At 40.9% G+C, this 19,682-nt stretch overlaps 1 protein-coding gene across 1 annotated transcript; it reads right to left on the bottom strand.

Annotated features, from left to right (window-relative positions):
- Positions 1-1,808: 1,808 nt before the first annotated feature.
- On the bottom strand, positions 1,809-16,288 carry HHLA1 (HERV-H LTR-associating 1). Its single transcript, XM_025895284.1, has 15 exons — positions 16,213-16,288; positions 15,003-15,062; positions 13,851-13,931; positions 13,314-13,397; positions 13,139-13,222; positions 11,726-11,809; positions 11,107-11,163; positions 10,910-10,996; positions 10,014-10,106; positions 8,731-8,928; positions 8,125-8,217; positions 7,815-7,889; positions 2,798-2,954; positions 2,078-2,160; positions 1,809-1,852 (listed from the first exon to the last, which is right to left on the bottom strand). The coding sequence occupies exons 1-15, from the start codon at positions 16,286-16,288 to the stop codon at positions 1,809-1,811; spliced, it is 1,356 nt and encodes a 451-aa protein (XP_025751069.1).
- Between the last annotated feature and the right edge of the window lie 3,394 nt (positions 16,289-19,682).

Here is a 19,682-nt window from a genome sequence, read left to right as displayed (position 1 = left end):
ACTCTCAGCAGGTTGGCAAATGACACTGAACTGAAAGGAGTGACTGATATTTCAAAGGGTCGTGCTGCCATCCAGAGGGACCTCAACACCCTGAAGAAATGGGCCAACAGGAACTTCAGGAAGTTCAACAAGTGCAAAGTCCTGCACCTGGGGAGGTACAGCCTCATACACAAATATATGCTGGGGGCCACTCAGATGTAAAGCAGCTTGGTAGAAAAGGACTTGGGGTCCTGCTGGACACTAGGTTGAACTTGAGCAAGCAGCATGCCCTTGCAGCACAGAAGGCTGAGGATGTCCTCGGCTGCATTTGGAAAAGTACTGCCCACAGATCAAAGGAGTGGGTCCCCTCTGCTCAGCACTGGTGAGGCCACATCTGGAGCACTCTGTCCAGTTCTGGGCTCCTCAGTGAAAGACAGACACGGACAAACTTGAGACAGTTCAAAGAAGGGCCACAAAGGTGATGGACTCCTCATCTCTCATGAGGAGGGGACAAGAGAGCTGGGACTCTTCATTAGAGAAGTCGCAGTGGGACCTCATCAATGCCCATGAACACCCGAGGGGAGGGTGCAAAGAGGACAGAGCCAGTCTCTGATAAGAGCCTCCCATGACAAGAGGCAGTGGGCACACACTGAGAGAGCTGCTGCAGAGCGAAATCTCATCACAGTACCACAGCCATGCTAACATTCCCAATGTATTGACATTCCTACTTATTCCATTAGCCTAACTTTCAATATGAACTGTAATTGGTAGTACTCCAATCTATCCTGCTCTTTGACATGACAGAAATGCTTCTGTCATGGGCACAACAGTGAAATGTATTTGGAAAGAGGGCTGCTGCCATCCCATCTCACCCTGGGGTCAGCATTCCTTATGGTGTCACCTTTCTCCTCAGCTTTATCTTACTTTGAATACATATTTCTTCAGTGAAACATCAATGTGCACGAGATATGGTGCAAACAAACTTCTTATTTAAAAGAATATTAATGGCTTGATGATACACTTTGGGGAAATAGTAGAAAGATATTGCTGCAGGGTAGTAAACTACGAGCTCATGCAATTGATTTGGTAATTGTTTCATTTTTTAGAACTGGCTTTTAGTTCACCAGATTTGCATATAAAGAAGGACATGAAGTGCTCAAGACCAGGTTGGATGGGGCCCTGAGCAACCTGATCTCATGGGTGACATCCCTATGGAAGGGGGATTGAAAGTAAATGACCTTTAAGGTTTCTTCCAACCCAAACAATTCTATGATTCCCTGTTTCTATGAATCCTGGTGAGCTCACACAAATATGTCTCAGAGTGAAAGTACAAGAGGACTGAACACTTCCTGGGTTGACCTCTGCAATCCATGTGTTGCTGAGTACTGGGAAACTTGATTTAGAAGATAATCTGCCAGTGTTTAACACTAGGGAAAGTCCTCCTTGTCTTCAGTATTTCAGGTTGCTTTTAAATTATTTTGTATTTGTTCATGTTGATTACTATGTCTTAATTGTAAACAAAACTAGTATAAACTATTTTCATTTACTGACCAACCATATAAATATCCTTTATAAAATAAGATTTTTAAAAGCCTTTCAATTCTTTTATTGTAGTTTCATCACTTGTATAAAATATATCTGTTTGTACACATTATTTTTACAATGCCTTGGAGGAAGAGAGGTTTCTAGGTTTAACATCTGGTTAATAGCTTTTCTTATTACAAATATTTGCAAAAAACATATTGCATTCTGGTGTTTACACTGAGAAATCAAAAAAGACAACTAAAACTGCCACAGTCTTCCAACTTGCAGTATCATTTCTCAATGCTCTAAACTGACGCACAGATGTTTTTGAGGCATTTTTGCTTTAAGGCTGGAAGAACACAAGAAAATGTTCATTAGGGTTTATGAGGAAATACTAAAAAACATACATGAAGGTCAAATAATCCTTTTTTTTAATCCCTTAAAGATCATTATCAGATAAAATAGCTATCTGATGAAAGACAGCAAATAGTCTTTGGATATGTAAAATTTTTTTGTTATATTTACACAATAATGTATGTACAGATATAGAGATACAAAGAGAAAACATACTTACTGTGGGAGTAAGTAACTCTTTTGACTCTTTCACAGACATAACTTGCATTTTTCACAAACCAGGAATAGTATTCAACACAGTACCTGAAGATGTAGTTAAAGTTAGGAGAGTAGCAGCTTATCTTTCATTAAGGAGAGGGACTTTTCACAAAGTTATGTAGTGACAGGACAAGAGGGAACGACCCTAAACTGAATGAGAGCAAGTTTAGATTAGACATTGGGAAGAAATTCTTTACTAGAAGGGTGGTGAGGCACTGGCACAGGTTTTCCAGAGAAGTTGTGGATGCCCCATCCCTGTAAGTGTTCAAGGCCAGGCTAGATGAGGCTTTGAGCAACCTGGTCTATTGGAACATGTTCTCTGTCCATGTCGTGGGGATTGAAACTGGATGATCTTTGAGGTCCTTTCCAACCCAAACCATTATATGATTCTATAAGCACAGGATACCATGCTGGTACCATTGAATATGGAAATAAAAAGCTAGAGTCCAACTACAATGATGTCATTAGATATTTGGAAAAATGAAGCTGGGCTTTATTCACTTAGTCTGAATACAGTAAGCCAGATCAGGTACTGATCATTGCCCTGGGACCCATTTGGGTCTCAGCTAGTAGCCACAGACTCTCAAAAATAAGCATTAGTGATTGAAAGTTGTCATTTGGAAAAAAACCTGATGGAGTATTTAAAGCAGAGAAGGAAAGAGAAACTAGTGCCAGGTTTTACCTCATGGCTTCCTTTCTGGAATATCTTCTCTGACCAACACAGAGGCACAGCTGAAAGAACCTACAGAGCTCCATCACACAGGGGTTGATCTTCTGCACTATAAGAGTGACAGGAGGGGAGGTCACACGAGGCTCTCTGAGGATTGCCTGTGGGCACCCTGGGGGAAAAAACACAGCTCTGAACTAGTCCAAATACTCGTCCCACTAAACTTCTTGCAACACTTTATATGGGCTATGAGCTCCAGAACAATGTCTTCCCTACTCCAGCACTCTGAAAAGTAAGGGACACCCCTGAAAACACCACCCTGGGGTTCTGAAAAGATAATCAGGGCACAGGCTGTGAGAAGGCACATTTTGCATGATATGGGTGTCCCCTTCACATGCCCCCATTGGGGTGGATGAGCTGAACAAGCAGTGCAAGAGTGGCCGCTGTGTGATTGTCAGCTATTTCTTCCATTTGTGTAACTAGCAGCAGGCTTTGGCCATGTGTGGATAAACTGACTTACCTGCTGAGTATAATCCCCTTAGACAGTGTAATTGCATTTCCAGGTTCACATGTCTCCCACACTTTATAGCTTTGGGCCATCTTATGTTATGTGATAGCAGAGGTTATGGGGGTTAAATTTGGACTAATGAAGTTCTGTTGAAATAAGCTTGATTCATGTAGTGCTGACAAGAAGTTTAATATAAAATGGCATTCTTGGGCAGGAGGAAAATAAAGGCTCTGCCAACCTGAAAGAGATTGCTACTAAACTATTTCTCTTCTGGCAGCGCTTGCTCAAGGTAGGAGGAGTCATGGAGGAGTAAGGGGCAGACACTGACAGCTCCCAAACTCACAGGCCCATCTGAAAACCAGTTGTGTGTCAAAGGCACTACACAAATATCAGGTGTAATTAGTCAGGGAGCCCCATTTCTCTTAACCTCAGCTACTTTGTATAAATGCAATTAGGCTTTGTCCACTTAATAGTATTTGACACACTTTGACATTTTTTCACTCAATATCAATAAAAAATTAATGATTTCTTGCTACAGTAAATATACTTCATGTTAATAACCAAATATCAAAGCATGAGGCAATGAGGTTTCAATGTAAGTTGCCCCTAAAAAGTAATGTTACAGTTGATGTGAATGATCCAAACTTCCTAAAGGCTATTGTCCTGCGAACCTCAGCCTCTGCCAATGTGGGGACTCCTATCCTGCCAAATGGGTGTTAAACGCTTTACTCAAACTATTTTTTTTTCCAGCAGAAATTCAGCTTTGTCTAACTGTACATTGAACAATGGTAATTTCAATTTGGAGTGGAATCTGTGTGGAAAAGAGAAGCCAAATAAAAAACCTAAAAGCTAAGGAAATTGCTCTAGTTTTCATTTTTGACAACATCTTAATTTTAAATTAACAACGCATTTGAATAATACTCTATTTATTTAATGCTGAAATTCTTTTTCAATTCATGTAGTATTTAATTTCTTTTGGAATGCATAGTATACTCACATCATATAACTGAAATTAAAATTTTCGGTGATCCATAGTCATGTTTTATATTTCTTCTGTAATACATATCTACTGTGAAATGTATTTTTTGCATTCCATTCATAAGCTCATATAGATTTGGATTGAAATAAAAAAAATAATTAAAAGTAGGAATTATTTCAGAACTTTCTTTTCTAAGAATGCTCTTTCCTAAGAAATTGATTCAGTCAAAAGAGACCAGAAAAGGCAGGGACGAGAGCTCGCTGTGCAGAGCTTTGCTCTGCATGTTTGAAATTGCCACATTACTGTCACAGGCAGAGAAGTGACCAACTCTTGAAGTAAACAGACAGTTCCTTTATTAACTCAATATCACATCCCTCTGACACTGAGATTAAATTTTGCTGCCAGTGAAAAGCAATGTTATGGTTACTGCAAATGATTCAGACTTAAAATATCCCTCCCTGCATGCTGTAATATGCACATTTGCATATTTTACAAGTTGGCACCAACTTTCGTGATTCAAGAAATTAATTACTAGAATAATGTCTCAGCGCCCAGAACAATGTTGATGTCCTTCCTTGCTTTGTGATCCCACCATTCGATTTATTTCCCCAAATTCATGACTGCTAGATGCAGGCAGACAGCCTCTGCCATCATGGTTCTGACAGAGAGGCAATTGGTGACTTGCCATGCACTGATCTCACTGAAATCCATGTTTCCCAACCTTTTCAAAATGGGTTGTTCACAGTCCTAGGTTCTCCAGGGTCTGTAGAGTTGCCCACCTGACAGCAGGGGCACATGAACAAACTCCAGACTGTGCACACAAGTCCAGTCACACACTCCAGCAACTTCCAACTGGCTGACTGCTGGTTAATCCTCAACTCAAATTCACCCAAAGCAAACAAGACGCACGGACAACTTTGGTCTTTTGCAGAATCTTTGATGGATGAGAATTGTTGTAACATATTCTTCTGCTCCCAGTAAGTTTAAGAAGACCTAGTTTATCCTAAATTCTTCTCTTCACACCATCAAGAGTGTCAAGAAGTTCAAACTATATTCACATGTTATGGCATTGACTCATTTCCTTCAGTGTATGTCATGTGGGGTAAGAGGATACTCTGGTATTTGGAGATCTTTAAATGAGAGAAAGATCATCAGTTTTCAGAAATCAGAAGCATTATCAGAGTTAAAAAGATGACGATTAAATCTGAAGTTATTTGGCTTCCTATCTCCATGGTTTGAAGGGTCTTTTACATTAAGAACTGCTCCTTGGCTCAGCACCAATGAGTCTTTTCCTTGGAAATGAGTCTCGGTTTATAGTTTTTTTACTGCAGTGTTCTCAGGCCTCCTGGGCAATAATTTCCTCTCCCTCTGACACTACCTGTCTGCAGCAGTTGTATTTGTATGATCACTAGAGGATGTTGTCAAACTTTGGGGTTTATCGTCATCTTAACTTGAAAATGCTGCTTAATTCTGAAAACAGATGACCCACTGAGCAATATGCCCTTAAATACTTTCTTTTCTAATAGTATGGGAGGGGGAGAAAAAAAGGAAGGCAAGCAACCCAACATAGGTTGATAGTTCAGACAACCAGAATGGGACTGTGAGAAACTTGATCTATATCAACAAAAGCTAAAACAAGTAACAGCACAGGATCCTGGTCTTGGGTTGCTGCAATAGGCAAAACCAGCAAAACCAATGGAAGAAGTAAATGACACCAAAATTGTAAGATACTATTGCTCACTGTGCAATTATTCCCAGTGACAGAAAAACTGAAGATTTGTGAAAGAACCTTTCTCTCTGAGTCACATATGTTTACCCCCCAAAAAACACCTTTACAGATAAGTAAAGCTACATTGGAATTCATCAATGAGCCAGGAGAAGTCAATAATCCAAATATGACAAAAAATTGTGAGATTAGCAGGGAATCCAGATCAGAGCTTGCATTTCGAGCCTTCAAATAATCCCAAAATGAAGATCCAAAGGTTGCCTATACAGAGCCAGGGAGCTGGTGGCACCCCTGGTGTTCAGTGTCAGCTCCACTAGCAGAGAAGGACCACAAGGCTGCAGTTTCCCTTCATGCACAAACCTGCCTGGTGATGCTCAGTTTTCACCCCACCTCTTCTGTTTTGACAGGCAGCAATCTTCTCTTATTCAGATTTATTAGGAAGCCATATCAAAGACCCACAATTCGTTTGACAATATAAGAATAGTGCAGTTTACTTTTTCCACATTTCCTGTTAATCCATCCCAAGACATATAATCAGCATTTCTTTCTGCTCTTCTCACCTACCATCCTTCGGAGTCTTTATGCAAGTCTTTTTTTGCTCATTCGTATTACCAATTTTTCTTGGTTTTATTTCCTGGATATTCAAGTAGACCTTTGAAAAATATGTTTTGCCTGGTATTTTAGTTCTTTAGACTCCTCTGGTTTTATCTGTAATAGCAGATCCAAAGGATATTGAAGACCCCTGCAATTTAGTCCAATATATTCTTTGCTCTACACAGCACCTATGCTTTTCTGAGACAGTCACCACACAGAAACACAAGCAAGTGAGAGACAGACTTCCAAAATTACCTCCATCAGTCCTCACCACCCAGCCAGGCTCACATTCTCACTTATTTGAGGTAGCAGGAGAGTCAACTTCAATGGGGAGGGACGAAGAATGGCCTCTTCCTCTTCCCTGAGCATCCCATGGGCTCAGAGCTGCATCACAACTCTAAGCAGACAAACTGGAAGGACATAGTCCTAATGAAGGGGAAATTTGGAACTGAGCCACCTGCTTTTTTTGGAAAAGTGAGGACCATTATTTCTTTTCTAATCTCAAGCTGAGCACAGGCACGGCCCCAGCATCTTGTACTATAGGAGCTTTCACACCAGCCAGACACACACACACATGCTCAGCATCAAAAGTAGCTACTGGTCTCTCCCAGAGTTCAGACTGTCCTCCTGGCATTGAATCAGGTCCAGTTTTTCAAAGTATGTAGTTTCTTACAAAATACTTCTCTGTAGATACAGTTTTATTGTCAATATATATATAAGACATAAATAGAGAGACACTATTACTCTAGCTCTTAATTTCTAATCTTTTGTTTAGGTACTTAAAAAGAATGAGCTTTCATGAAAATCTAGTTGATGATGATCTTTATCTGAGGAAGCAGTTTGCAGTATTGGAAATTCAGAACAACTATGGAGAATTCATGTGGCGTGAGTTGGCTTCATCTTTTTACTTGTATCAATAAGGAGATTTAAAGCATGACATTTTCTTTCAGAATGAATTTTAAGATTCTCCAATAACTAATTGATGCTAAAATTGACCCACAGAGTACCTATGTTATATCTATCAGCACAGTGTAATCTATATTTTGAATGTACAATTGTGTATGAAACAATTTGGAAGCAGTTCCTTGGACATCTTGGGTGGTTTACATACACAAACTATCATAAGCAAACTAAACATGTATGTTGTGCCTGTATGGGAAAATTTGCATCTGGCATTACTTTCAAACAAACTACTATTTTTGCTGCATGAGGTGCATCTACTTACTGGTTGCTGAGTAAAGTTTCAGTGTCACACCAGGTCTGTAGGAGGGTGGCACAGACAGCACTGAGGAAGGCAAATCTGAGGGAAGGAAACAAATATAACTTGCTTTGATGCCTTAAAACAAAAAGGAAGGTTGACTGAAGTAGTAACAGAAAAGAAAAAAAAACAAACACCAAAGTCATAGTTCACTAATAAACACTTACATAGACATTGATGTATAAATACATTATCAGTCACTTATTCCTATATATTACTTTCTATTTAATAAATGTGCCAACTGACACACTTTGTTGCTATCCCAGACCAGTCTTACCTGGCTCTGTTTGCATCTGTTTGCTGGTTTCTTGTAGAGACACTGTCTGCATCCAAAACGTGGCCATGTCAGCTATGGGATCAGAGAGGCATGCTGCCTGTCATTCATATTTGTTATTTATCTGTCTACTGAGAAGAATTGCTGCGTATGAGACAGCTCAACAGCCAGAGTCCCTCACCCAGTACTGCCAGTGGCATATAAAAATGTCAAGATGAAATAGGAAGCTGTAGCTGACTAGAGTTTGAAAAGCCTATGGGCTATGGAAGGGCAGGATTTAAAAAAGGTGTGTTTAGAGGAGACCAAGAGAAGCAGCTCTATATTGCTTTTCCACAGGTTTGTTCACCAAATTTGGAGCAAAATGTGAGGGAAGACCCAAGCGGCAGAAGCATCTATGAGGAGCAAGACTGAGTTTTTGCCTAAAGGATGAGAAACTACACATTGGCTGCCTATAGCTGATTTTAGCACTTCTGCAATAAAGTAATCAACTCAGTAGTGACCCAGAGTGAGTCTCCCTGAAGGACCTCCCAATCTCCACCCCAGAGACATTTGGCCAAACCCCACAGCCAGTGGGGTGAAGCAGCTTCCAGTCCTCCTCCCTGTACTCACTGGGGCTGGGCTGTGGGGCTGGGGATGGGACTGAGCTCCTCCCAGGTGTAGGAGGGGATCCAGCTGTGCCTTGTGATCTGGAAGCTTCCACATGGGGTGATGGAAACCACGGTCCTTTTGCTCCAGCTGTCTTTGGCCACGGTGAGAACCTCGTGGTGGGGATTTCCTCCCCTTTCTGGGCAAGAGGGATCCTGGTGGCTGGAGAAGCAAGAGAGACAGAGGGAGGGTACCAGCACACTGGGGATGCTGGTGCCCCAAGGCAGCAGAGAGTGCAACACACCAAGGAACAAAAATATCTAAAAGATACCCAGAAAATCCCATCTACTCCTTGAGTGCTTCTCTGTCAGGCGAGTGACCATGTTCCCATTTCATTTTAAGTATGAAAACATAGGGAGTGCCAATAATGTTTGAAATTTTAACTGGGAACATTTTAATGTGCAAATTTTCATAAACAAAAATAGAAACCAAAATGCTACTGTGAAGTGTTTTGTTTCTTTTCTTCACATAAATTAGTTTTTTTTATTTCCTAAGCTGCTTCACTACAGAGGAAAGAGATAAAAGATCTCTGTGTGAAGGTTAGCAGGCAGGTACTGGAGGGCAAATATTGCTGTTTGAGAACTGAAATGACACTCATGGCTAGAAGAGATGAGAAAGGCTGGCACGTGGTTAAGGAAATTAAAAAAGTTTATAAAAAGATATCAGACTGACTATGGGAAATGTGGAAATTTTGTAGCAGAGAGATGCAGCTGCAGTGACAAGGATGTATGAAGTCAAGGTCTGAATTTCTATTGATTTCTACTATGTACGAGCAAGTGCAAAGCCTTGCTTTTTGGCTTCCAAAATGTGGCACACCAGCACTTTGCTATCTTGAAGCCCTGTGGCAAAGTTAAATCTACTGAAGTTATGCAATACTCAGGTAAAAACAACTGACTGTCATATAAAGAGGAAGATAGAGACGATACAGAGAAAAATTGCAATAAAAAAGAAGAGGAAACAATTTAAACAGTCTTGGTTTTTGGTTTGAAGCCAACAAACGCTTTATTTTTACTTCTCTGCCCCTTTATAAGATATATTTTTCTAATAAAATTACTCTTTACAATAGTTTTTCTATCCTCCAGCTAGTCAATGCATTACTGACCTCACCTCCTATTATTTCCAACAAACTTTTATGTTACTTTGCAATTGTTGATAACATCACAGTGCTGTGCAGCAAACATACATGATCACTTGTCAAGACATTAGTCAAGGATGGCACAAATTTAGTTCTGACAATATGTGCTCACTTTTAAGTGTCCACACATGTTCTGCTGATGGATCCAGGGTCTTGTTTGGCTCTTCCTGTAATTTCACGAAACTTGAGAAAATCGATTCTAGGTCTTTGAGGTATGAGAAGGCAGGGTTAGAGCACTCACCATCCGTCACGTATTTTGTGATAAAAAAGAAAGAAATCAGGTTCTGGTATCATAGAAACAGCTGTTGTCTTTTTTAATTAAAGGTTTGTTTGTTTTTTTCTTTTTTTTGTATTTTTTTTCCAAAGTACCTGACTTTTTTTATTTTTAACAGGAGAGAAGGGTCCTACAGCTTTCAGCACATGTAACTTGCCACTGATTTCACTGTCTATCTGCCCACTTTAATCTAGCCTTGAAAATGACAGTCATGGGCAGCAGTGAGAGGTGAGCATGTGAAGTGCAGCTCAACCTGGCAAAGCATCTTTGGGTGGAGGAACCGTGCAGCACACTGACCATATTCCACTCCTTTGTGAAGGTAACTAACTCACATGGGAGGTCATTTGTGCTGAGAGCTAAGGAAGATTAGAGCACTAGGGACCCTCCCCAGCCCAGTGCTGAATTCTGTGAAAGCTCTCATCCCAGCACGCTTCATTTATTCCTCCACTAGAAGACCTTGTAACAAATAATTTAAAAGTTTGTAAAATTTACTTATATTTATGATATGATTATTATATTAAACATACAATAATATAAAATATAATTTTATTTTAATTATAGTAAAATACATAATAATGTGTAAATATATTATTGCTTATATAGCAATAATAAAAATATAAAATAATTTTTAAAGTATTTTTACACTATGAAGATGGAGTACTCATTGCAAGTGCTCCATGGATGTAGTTTTCACTGTTGTTGCTGTTTCCTTTTATACCCCAGGATGTACTTACCCAGGTCAGATGATGTGTTACTGGAAAATGTGTAATTAATAACAGGAGGCTTCTCTAATATTTCCCAAAAGTCAGAGAGATTTTTCCCTGCAAATAGAAATGCTTACAAATATCAAGAAAGGCGCTTTTTTTCCTAGTATGTCATCACTGAGAATAAACAGGGCAATATTTTCGGGTGGAATGGTTTTAACTTTTACCTGTCTGCCCTGTCATCACACAGATATAGATACAATCTGAGTCATTGCTCTGACGTACTGAAAGGCAAAAAAATGTAAAAGAGATCATTGTTACCACTCTTCATTATATGACATTATCTTAAACAGTTGAGAAAACAAACAAAATATGGTATGTGGTTATGGCAGCTGGTCAAATATTTTCCTTCTCATTTGATTTTTGACAAAATCTCAAACCAGCATCAAATCCATATGTTCAAGATTTTCAGGGAAAACGTTTCTATCTAATAAAAATTCTAAATTACAAGTATTTTTATATGGAAAAAAATTATTCAGATAATATAGCTCATAATTATTCTTGGGAATCATAATTTCCCCAAATACGAGTATTTAATAATGATTCTCAAAAGTACCAGGTTTTAGTAATTATTAATCAAACATTCAAACAAAACATAGCTGCTCATAGAAACATGTGTCTCTGTATTACATACACACACATTATATACATACTTGTTCCATGCTTTGCAAAGCAATTGCTGCTGAGTAAGAGCAGTAGGCTTTTATCTGCATTTATATGCTTGTTTCCATGCCAGAAGTAAATGAGACAAATAAGATAACGATAATGTTAAAAAGAAATTCAAACCTGAGAGAATAGAAGTGGATTTAAAAATTTCTGTGAGATAACTGGTGGAGTTTCCAACGATATCAACAAGTAAAGCTGTAAAATCTAGAAAACAGATATAGAAAATTTACTGTTGAAGCACATAGTCCATCATCTACGCCAAGTCAAAAATTCACTTTTACACATGATGATATTTTGGATATATGCTCATATATGACAAGGTTTAAAAGGTTTTAAAGTTCCCGATGTTTTTCCTGGATGGGACTGGACTCAAGAAGCCACGAGAATATTCTGCAGAAATATATTTCAAAGGTGATATCCAAAATACCAACAATGTGCTTAAAAGTAAAATTGAATGGAATTTATCTGTTCAAGAGAACATTTTAAAGTAATACTCGATGTGGTTTGCTTAAATGTAGAAGGAGATCTAGAGCCTTCAGGCTTTGCTTGCTCTAACTATCTGCCATGTAGGATCTCCCAAGAGGAATCAGGCTGTCTTCTCAGACATACAGATGAAGTTGTCAGCCTGAAAAATGGCTGCTGGTGCTGTAGTGGTACCTTTTAGCAGTAACAGGTCAGTGTTCTCACTGGGAGTGATGGACATGAGCCTTGTGTTGAGCCCTTAATTTTTACTACTTTGGAAAATGCTCTAATCACCAAAATATTCTGGATTTGAGGCAGAAAGATTGAAATTTCTGTTTTTGTCCAAGGCAGAGTGGGTCATTATGCAGTAAGGCTCGTGAGATGTGTGGGTCCAGAAAAAGCCATGAAAGCTACTGTGGCTCATAGATGGGGTCACCACATGCAGCATAGAGGGTTTGGGTCCTGGTCCCAAGCTGCTGAGCTACTCTTGATACCTTACATTAACCAGTCATAGAATCCAAATGCTCAGATGCATCCTGAAATGTTAAATACTGTGAGATCAGGGGTGTAAATGAGGATTATAGGGGAAGGGTTTGCCCAACAGCATTTCACACTGAATCAAACTGCTGTATAAAATTGGTCCTTGCTTTTCACTTCTCTTGGGCTCTTTGAAGTTGCTGGAGTCCACTGGCACAGAGAAGCCCTTGTTTATCTCCTGTGGGTTATCTCAGGAGAACAAAAGTGGCCAAGGTGATGTATCATACATTGGTGGTTGTCTCTCCTGTGCTGTAATTTGTATTCCAAGGAGGAAAGGGAGGTCTTTTCGTCAGGCAAACCACTCCAGCCACTTGACTGATGGCTCCATCCCAGACTAGCTGGCTGGATGCAGCCACCTGAGACCTGGCTCACTGAGTCAGAGCAGCCATTCATCATGAGTTATGGCTGTTGATCTCAGTGTGGTGATGCTACTGATAAGGATGCAGTCTGCACAATTCAGGCTACAGCCTTCAGCTCCAAAGGAAATAATTCAGCTTAAACACATGCAATTGCCAACCTCTCTTGTGTGCCCACCTGTCAAGTCATTTGTCACATTGTTCAAACAGTAGCAGTAGTGCATAGGGAACTTGCCAGGGTCAACATTTTTTGCATTAGAGACTGTAGGGAGAGAGAGAAAAAATGAGTATCTTGTTGCACAGGCTATGAGAGAGAAACCACCCTTGAGCAGAGCAAAGCACCAGACACTCACTGTTATAAATGGTGACTGACACTTTGTGGAAGGCGAATGAGCTGTAAGACGTGACACTCAGCAAAGAGAACATTTTTTTGGTACCTGCAGAAACACATGCCCATGCCATTAGCAGTTGGAACAAATTGTGAGAACAGCATGTTTTGACTCTGCTAATTTAATGTCTAAAGGATTCCTGAGGTGCTGATATGATACAGCTGCCTGACACTCAGTTCCTTCTCATTTCCACTGAGAAAAGGATCAGTTGTATTACTTCTTTCCTTTTTTTTTTTTTAGTTGAAACCTACACTGGATTATAAAGCACTTTCCAAAGGCATCCCATAAGTAATTATGTTGTGTCTGTATATAAACCCACGCTAATTTCTTAGTTCTTTGGGTCAGACCTGCATTATAAGTGTGTGAGGCTGATGTGCTCCTAGAAGCAATTTTGGAGGCAGACAGCACATGTTTACAGCTTCTCCTGCTAATGCTGTTAGTGCTTTATCTCCTGCACCACTGGGCTGACAGGCTGTGACCTCCCCAGCTGTGTCCCGTTACCTCTGAGTGCAGAGCTCAGCATCCCATTCACCAACTCTGTCAGGTTAATAGCAGCCAGGTCCAGGGACTTTGCTGGCAGCTCTGAAAAAAAAGGGGTGCATAAAGGTGCGAGGAAATGGCTGCTCATCTCCTGCCTATGTACAGTGGAAATCTTCAGGGATGGGAGAACCAAATGAGCAGATTATGTACCAGAGCGCACCAAAAAAACACTGATGAAAAAATTAAGTTCCAGGAGTGCAGAGAGGAGTCTGGAAAATAGCAAGATATAGCAGCAGTGCATGGTGGGCCAAAATTCAGGTCTGTCAGCTCTGCCCTTGAGCGTGCCCTTGAGCAGCTGCAGGACCCAGCCAGCCCTGGCGTGCTGGTGCCCCCTCCTGCTGGGCGATGGGTGTTTGCTGCCAACAGAGCAGTAGAGCTCCCTTTGCAGGTCAGAAACAGCAGAGCAACTGCCAGGAAATATTCCCCCTGCCCCAACCCTACATAAAAATACAGATTTTTTTTTCAGCTGCCTCAATGGCTCTACTGCTACAACAGAATAATTTTACCGCAGCCAAATCACACTTTTTGTTTTATCATGCTTTCTTTCTGTCGATGTCGCTTATTTGTTTTTCCCAAGTCAAAATTTCTGAAGATGTTCTCTTGCTTCCCTCACACAAAGTCACGCCAAAGCAGAGCAGGTCGGCGTCTGTCTGAGAGGAGGAAGGTCTGTGTGTGCATGACAGAGAGAGGAAAAGCAGAACAGGGTGGAAAATGAAGCACAGAAAGCTGAGATGAGAACAAAATCAAATTTGCGGAGAAATACAATTTTCCAATGACATCACTGTTGTTTATAACCAATTTGAAGCCAAGCTGCACCCTAGAGTTACAATCAGTGGTTGTCCACAGCACTGAAGAGAGGAAAGGAAAAACAAAAGTGAATGAAGAGCACGGAAGGAGAGAAAGGAAAAAGAGAAAGCAGATTAGATTTTGGAAGGATAGTGGTTAACCTGGCCCAGGACTCGGGTAAGCCCTGGATTGGGTGAGGTGCCCTTACAGCAGAGGTGGGTTTGGGCTCACAGACTCTGAAGGAGAAGGGCCCATCTGCTGCCACCTTCATGCCCAGCACTCCCATTAACGCCCCGACACTGTGTCTCCTGATGTGCTACTTGTTACCTGCAGTAGCCAGCACTGCCACTTGCTTATCTTTCTTATTTTCTCTTCTTATGCACGAAGCTGAAAAGTGAAGAAAGAGGCTGAGGAACAGTTTTCCCTGTTGAGACATCACACAACTCTCTGTTGAGCTCTCTGTTCTTGCTTATTAGAGCTCAGAAGCTGATGGACATCAACACTGCAGAGCAGGCCAGCAAGCATCCATTCATCAAGTGCCTGAGAATAAGGATGTACTAAAGGACTTGCCAGGTCCTTCAGCTGCCAGCCAAGGAAAGAAAACAGATTTAATGTCTGAGCTTGACCCTCAAGAATCAAAAGAAAAATATAGTAGTAAACTTTTGTGGAGATCTTCACTAGGCTTGTACACAACATTTGCTGCAAGGTACACAGTAAAATAAGGCCATATCTAAACCAATATTCCCAGCCTGTGTGCATGTCTGTTATTCAAAGCTGTCATGAAATTGAGAACTGTTCTCAAGAGCTGTGTTGCAAGAGGAGTGAGCTGGAGCTGGGCTCAGGAGATTGGACTGGTTTTCTTGAATGAGTGAATTCACTCAGTAACCAACCGAGGTGCAGAGCAGTGATTTAGACATCACAGAACAGGTTGAAAACAGGTGTTTGGGGTTTAGGTTCCCTGTCCCACCAGTGGAGAGATGAATGCCGCCAAAGAGTAATGTAGAAGGATCTTCAAATAATAGCTAGCAAATGCCAAACTTCCATGTCCCTCTAAAGCTTCAGCTTCTCAATCCATCCAGGCTCTCCTTTATACACACACACACACACACACACACACACACACACACACACACACACACACACACACACACACATATATGTGTTTGTGTAAAGGAGAAATCTATGGTCCAGGGCTTGTAAATTGTGACTCCTCGGTATTAATCAGGTGTATTAACAACTCTCACTTAGTAAGAGCTAAATTTGGACTGAAAATCTAAGTGTTAGGAGCTTTTTTAACCCTTCTCTCCCTTTACTTACAAGCCTTTTTGACCCCAGATTATTGGCATGGGATCCAAGAATAGACATAATCTGTTCTGCCCTGCTGCATGGGACCAGCCCTGGAGCTCCAGCCCATCAGCCTTACCTACACAGGGTGAAAGAACCAAGCCTGCCACAGATGTGGGAATGGGTCTGTGGGAGCAACTGGAAAAGAGACACCTGGGTTATTCCGTGGGGAGCACCAAACCATCATCCTTACCTGTGCTGAAAACCAGAAAAAGACACAGAAATCCTAGGCTCATCTTCACTGCCACATGCCAGCAGAACCACTGCATTATGGATGCTGACTTCCAGCAGGTTTGGCTGGTCTAGGAGAGAGAAATGCTCTTTTGGTGATATTTGTGGTGTTGTGCAATTTTGTCCAGCCCTTGTCCCAGAATGATTTGACCATGGGAGAAATAGTAGATCTCTGCAATGCAGAGAAAGATTGATGGTGGAAATGGCAAAGAAACAGAAATCCCACAATCAGTATTTTCTATATATGTGTGAGTGTCATGAGTTAGCATGTAACTCTTGATTTTTGAGTCCTACATAGCTGTGCCTTTTTTTGGGACTTGGTAAGGTTGGTGATACAACCCTCTTCTCTAGCAGGATGACCTGTGCCTAAATGACACTAACACATCAGATGCCTAAATCCTTTCTGTTAAAACAAGATAAAATTTGCTTATGTTCAATTTTAGACCAGATATCGACCGAGCTTCTTTTGTGCAGAAATGTTGCTTGTCCAGTCATCCCTAGTCTTGTATTTCTGTAGTTATTGTCACCAGGTTTCTATCCTGTGCTGCCTTGTATAGCTGCTTAGGAAGGATTAACAGCTCATGCCTTTCAGACCACAAGCTCCTTTCCAGATTTCAATGATGTAATTGAAGGTGGTCAGGGAAAAAAAAAAAAAAGGTTCTTTTCATGTTTCCCCTCATTTTGTGGTATTGGAACATGCCAAATAACTCTGTAATTGTCAGAAAATGAGGTACCATATGAAAATTAGCAAAAAAAACCCTCTGCATTTTTAATATCCTCTTGAAATACCTAATCTTGCAAGTGCACAGCAAATCATTATCTTGAAGATAATACTGTTTGATTAGTAAACTATTATCATCATGTTTAAAATATTTCTCATATTGAACTCACTAGAGAATTAACATATTCTGAAAATGTGGTAATTTGTACTTAGTGGCTCTAAAGAGACTCTTCCTTAGGATGATGAAACAAAATAAGTATTTCTGTATTTGAAATGTCTGTATTTGCTTGTCTAAGGAGTCAAAAGTGTGTAAGTGCCAGCTCTGCTAACTCAAGCAAAGCTCTGAAAGCTTCAGGTAGTTCATCCTATCTATTTAGCCCATCTGCCTAATCCTTTTTTCTCAGCCCCAAGCCTGGACTCATCTATGGTTTCTGCACAGCATGTGCAGAAGCAGAGGACTGAGGCAGAGAGAAAGCATTGACCAAATCTCAGTCCCCAGACTTTGTACTCCATCACCTTTCCTGTGAGCTGGACTAATTTTGCATGGACAGAGTCCAGTGTCCTGTGGACCAGTCTAGTACCAAAGAACTCTAAACTTCACTCTTCTTACAATATTTGGGATCTGACAAACTACTAGACTACAGATCATTAATATATTGCTGTCCTGAAAATCACAGGGCCTGACACCCTGCCTGGTAAGGCTATCCCCACTTCCACTCTCTGATGTTATGAAGCTTGCTGGGACTTGTAACAGCTTTTTTTCATTGATCTGTGGACTGTACTTAGGAGAGACTAGTATGGTAGCTCAAGCCCATTCACATCCTGATGTGATGGAAGTGATTTAGTCTGCATGGAGACAGGTATAAAACTAATCCACGTCTGGATTCTGCTCAAGATTTGTATTTTTTGTCCTTTTTGGTTTGATTGAATGAAGTAGAGAGGAGCTAGTGAGAGATAAGCCTCAGTGGAGCTGAGTGTGAGGAAGTGGTACATTTCACAGGTGCAGGGACATGGCTGCTGGGGAGGGAAGGCTTTGGGAGATGGGGAGTTGGGTGATCATGTGAAGGGAGGTATGTAACTTCATGTGTTTTGGAGCAGGGGGTCTAGAGTGGCTGGTGCATCTAGTTAATCAAGTGTCCTGTTGAAGGGGAACTACTGGTTATTGTCTTTGAGGTCAGAAATGCATTGATGTGCTGGTTTATGAACAGAACATTATGAATTTGGATTGTACTGTGAGAAGTGAGTGTCTCCTTGGCTCTGCAAAATTTGCATTAGGATGAGTCATGCCTCATGATGATGATTCAGTGTTTATGGGCCACAGACCCTCTGAGCACATTCCTCGTGACCTGTTCCCTGCACACAAGTGTGACCAAGCCATTGCTGTCTCTGTGCTCACTGACCCAAGGGACATCAGCAGGAAACATGGCCAACAGAACTGCTGCCACTGTACTGTCCCTGAGGTGTGGGGCTGGTTGGCTGGAGAGTCCCTGCAGCCCTGAAAGACCCTACACCTCTGTCCTTCACAAGGATTTTTTCTGCATGGCAAATAATAGACCCAGGAGGCGGGAGAAGAGGGCATCCCCTGCCCCATTTTCAGTCTGCCTCTATAGATCAAAGGCCAGTGCTCATCCAGAGTGAGGAATTTTGATTTCTGGGACTTTCTTTGAGGAACATGGGCTCTCCTCAGTCACCAGTGAATCACACTTTGACTAACACTGAAATCCTTGGTAAAAGCATTTCACAGACTGATGGGCAAACGCAGCTGTTTTATAAAGGTTCGTAGGTAAAGTGGTAGATGGTAGATAATTTCCTGTCAAAGATCTAACTTATTACTGATTTATTTAAACTGGCTCAGAGTTTTTCATGGTGGTGGGCCAGGGAAAATAATCTGACATCAGCAGGTGAGAGCAGGGTCTAGAGAGAGCACATTCCTATAAGACAGAGAAGAGGCAAGAGGATTAACACACGAAAGGACCATCTTACAAAGCATTGAATGAGAGAGAGAGAGAGGAAAAATAGCTGTAAAAGTACAAACAAAATAGAGTGAGGTGCAAAGTTGTGCTTCCAAGCATCCCTTGCATTTTTGGAGATGCTTTCTCGCTCACCTAAACTGTCAGTTCCCTGCTGTTCTACCTGCTGAGCTCTTCCTCCATGCTAACAAACAGAATTTTCTCCACATACAATGCTGATTTCCAGCAGGAATTCAGAGAAGGCATTAGTGTGGCCATAACACACTACAGACTCAACCAGGCAAAGCATCTAAGGATTGAGACAACAGACAATTGTAACCTGGAAGGATGGATCGTAATAAGACAAATCTTGTTCTACTTCTAGCAAACAAATATTGAATATTGTTGGTATAAAATGATGACAAATCCTCCATTCATGGGAGTGTTTGTTTTGCCTGAATGCCAGATTTACCCCTGGCCAGTAGAAGATGCTTAAAAAGAAATTGCAGATAAGTCCTAATACTGGGGACATCACTACGGACCACCTTTGCTCCTCAGTTGGTAGAGGCTGATTTAATTTTGAAGCATTAGCTTTTAGCTGCTTCCCAAAATCTATTGCCAACATTAACCATCTGAAATTTATGCTGTCTAAATTTCAAAGCCATGTGTGACAAAAATTCCTAGAACTGTTGCCTGAAATACCTTATCTCTCAGCAGTGTGAATATTAGTAATATTAACTCTCACGATACATGTCACATTTG

Source organism: Manacus vitellinus, unplaced genomic scaffold, assembly GCF_001715985.3.
Source record: "Manacus vitellinus isolate BGI_N305 unplaced genomic scaffold, ASM171598v3 scaffold_1_pilon, whole genome shotgun sequence".
Taxonomy (NCBI): domain Eukaryota; kingdom Metazoa; phylum Chordata; class Aves; order Passeriformes; family Pipridae; genus Manacus; species Manacus vitellinus.
Note: the sequence above shows the minus strand (reverse complement) of the source record. Positions and strands in the feature narration are given on the sequence as shown.

Excerpts from the sequence above, each read along its gene's own strand:
- HHLA1 (XM_025895284.1), bottom strand. The coding sequence starts at position 16,288 with ATGCAGTGGTTCTGCTGGCATGTGGCAGTGAAGATGAGCCTAGGATTT. Across the intron at positions 13,932-15,002 it reads GGCAGTGCTGGCTACTGCAG|AGCTGCCAGCAAAGTCCCTG; the intron begins GTAACAAGTAGC and ends CTTTTTTTTCAG. Across the intron at positions 1,853-2,077 it reads AAGAGTTACTTACTCCCACA|CCTTAAAGCAAAAATGCCTC; the intron begins GTAAGTATGTTT and ends GTGTTCTTCCAG.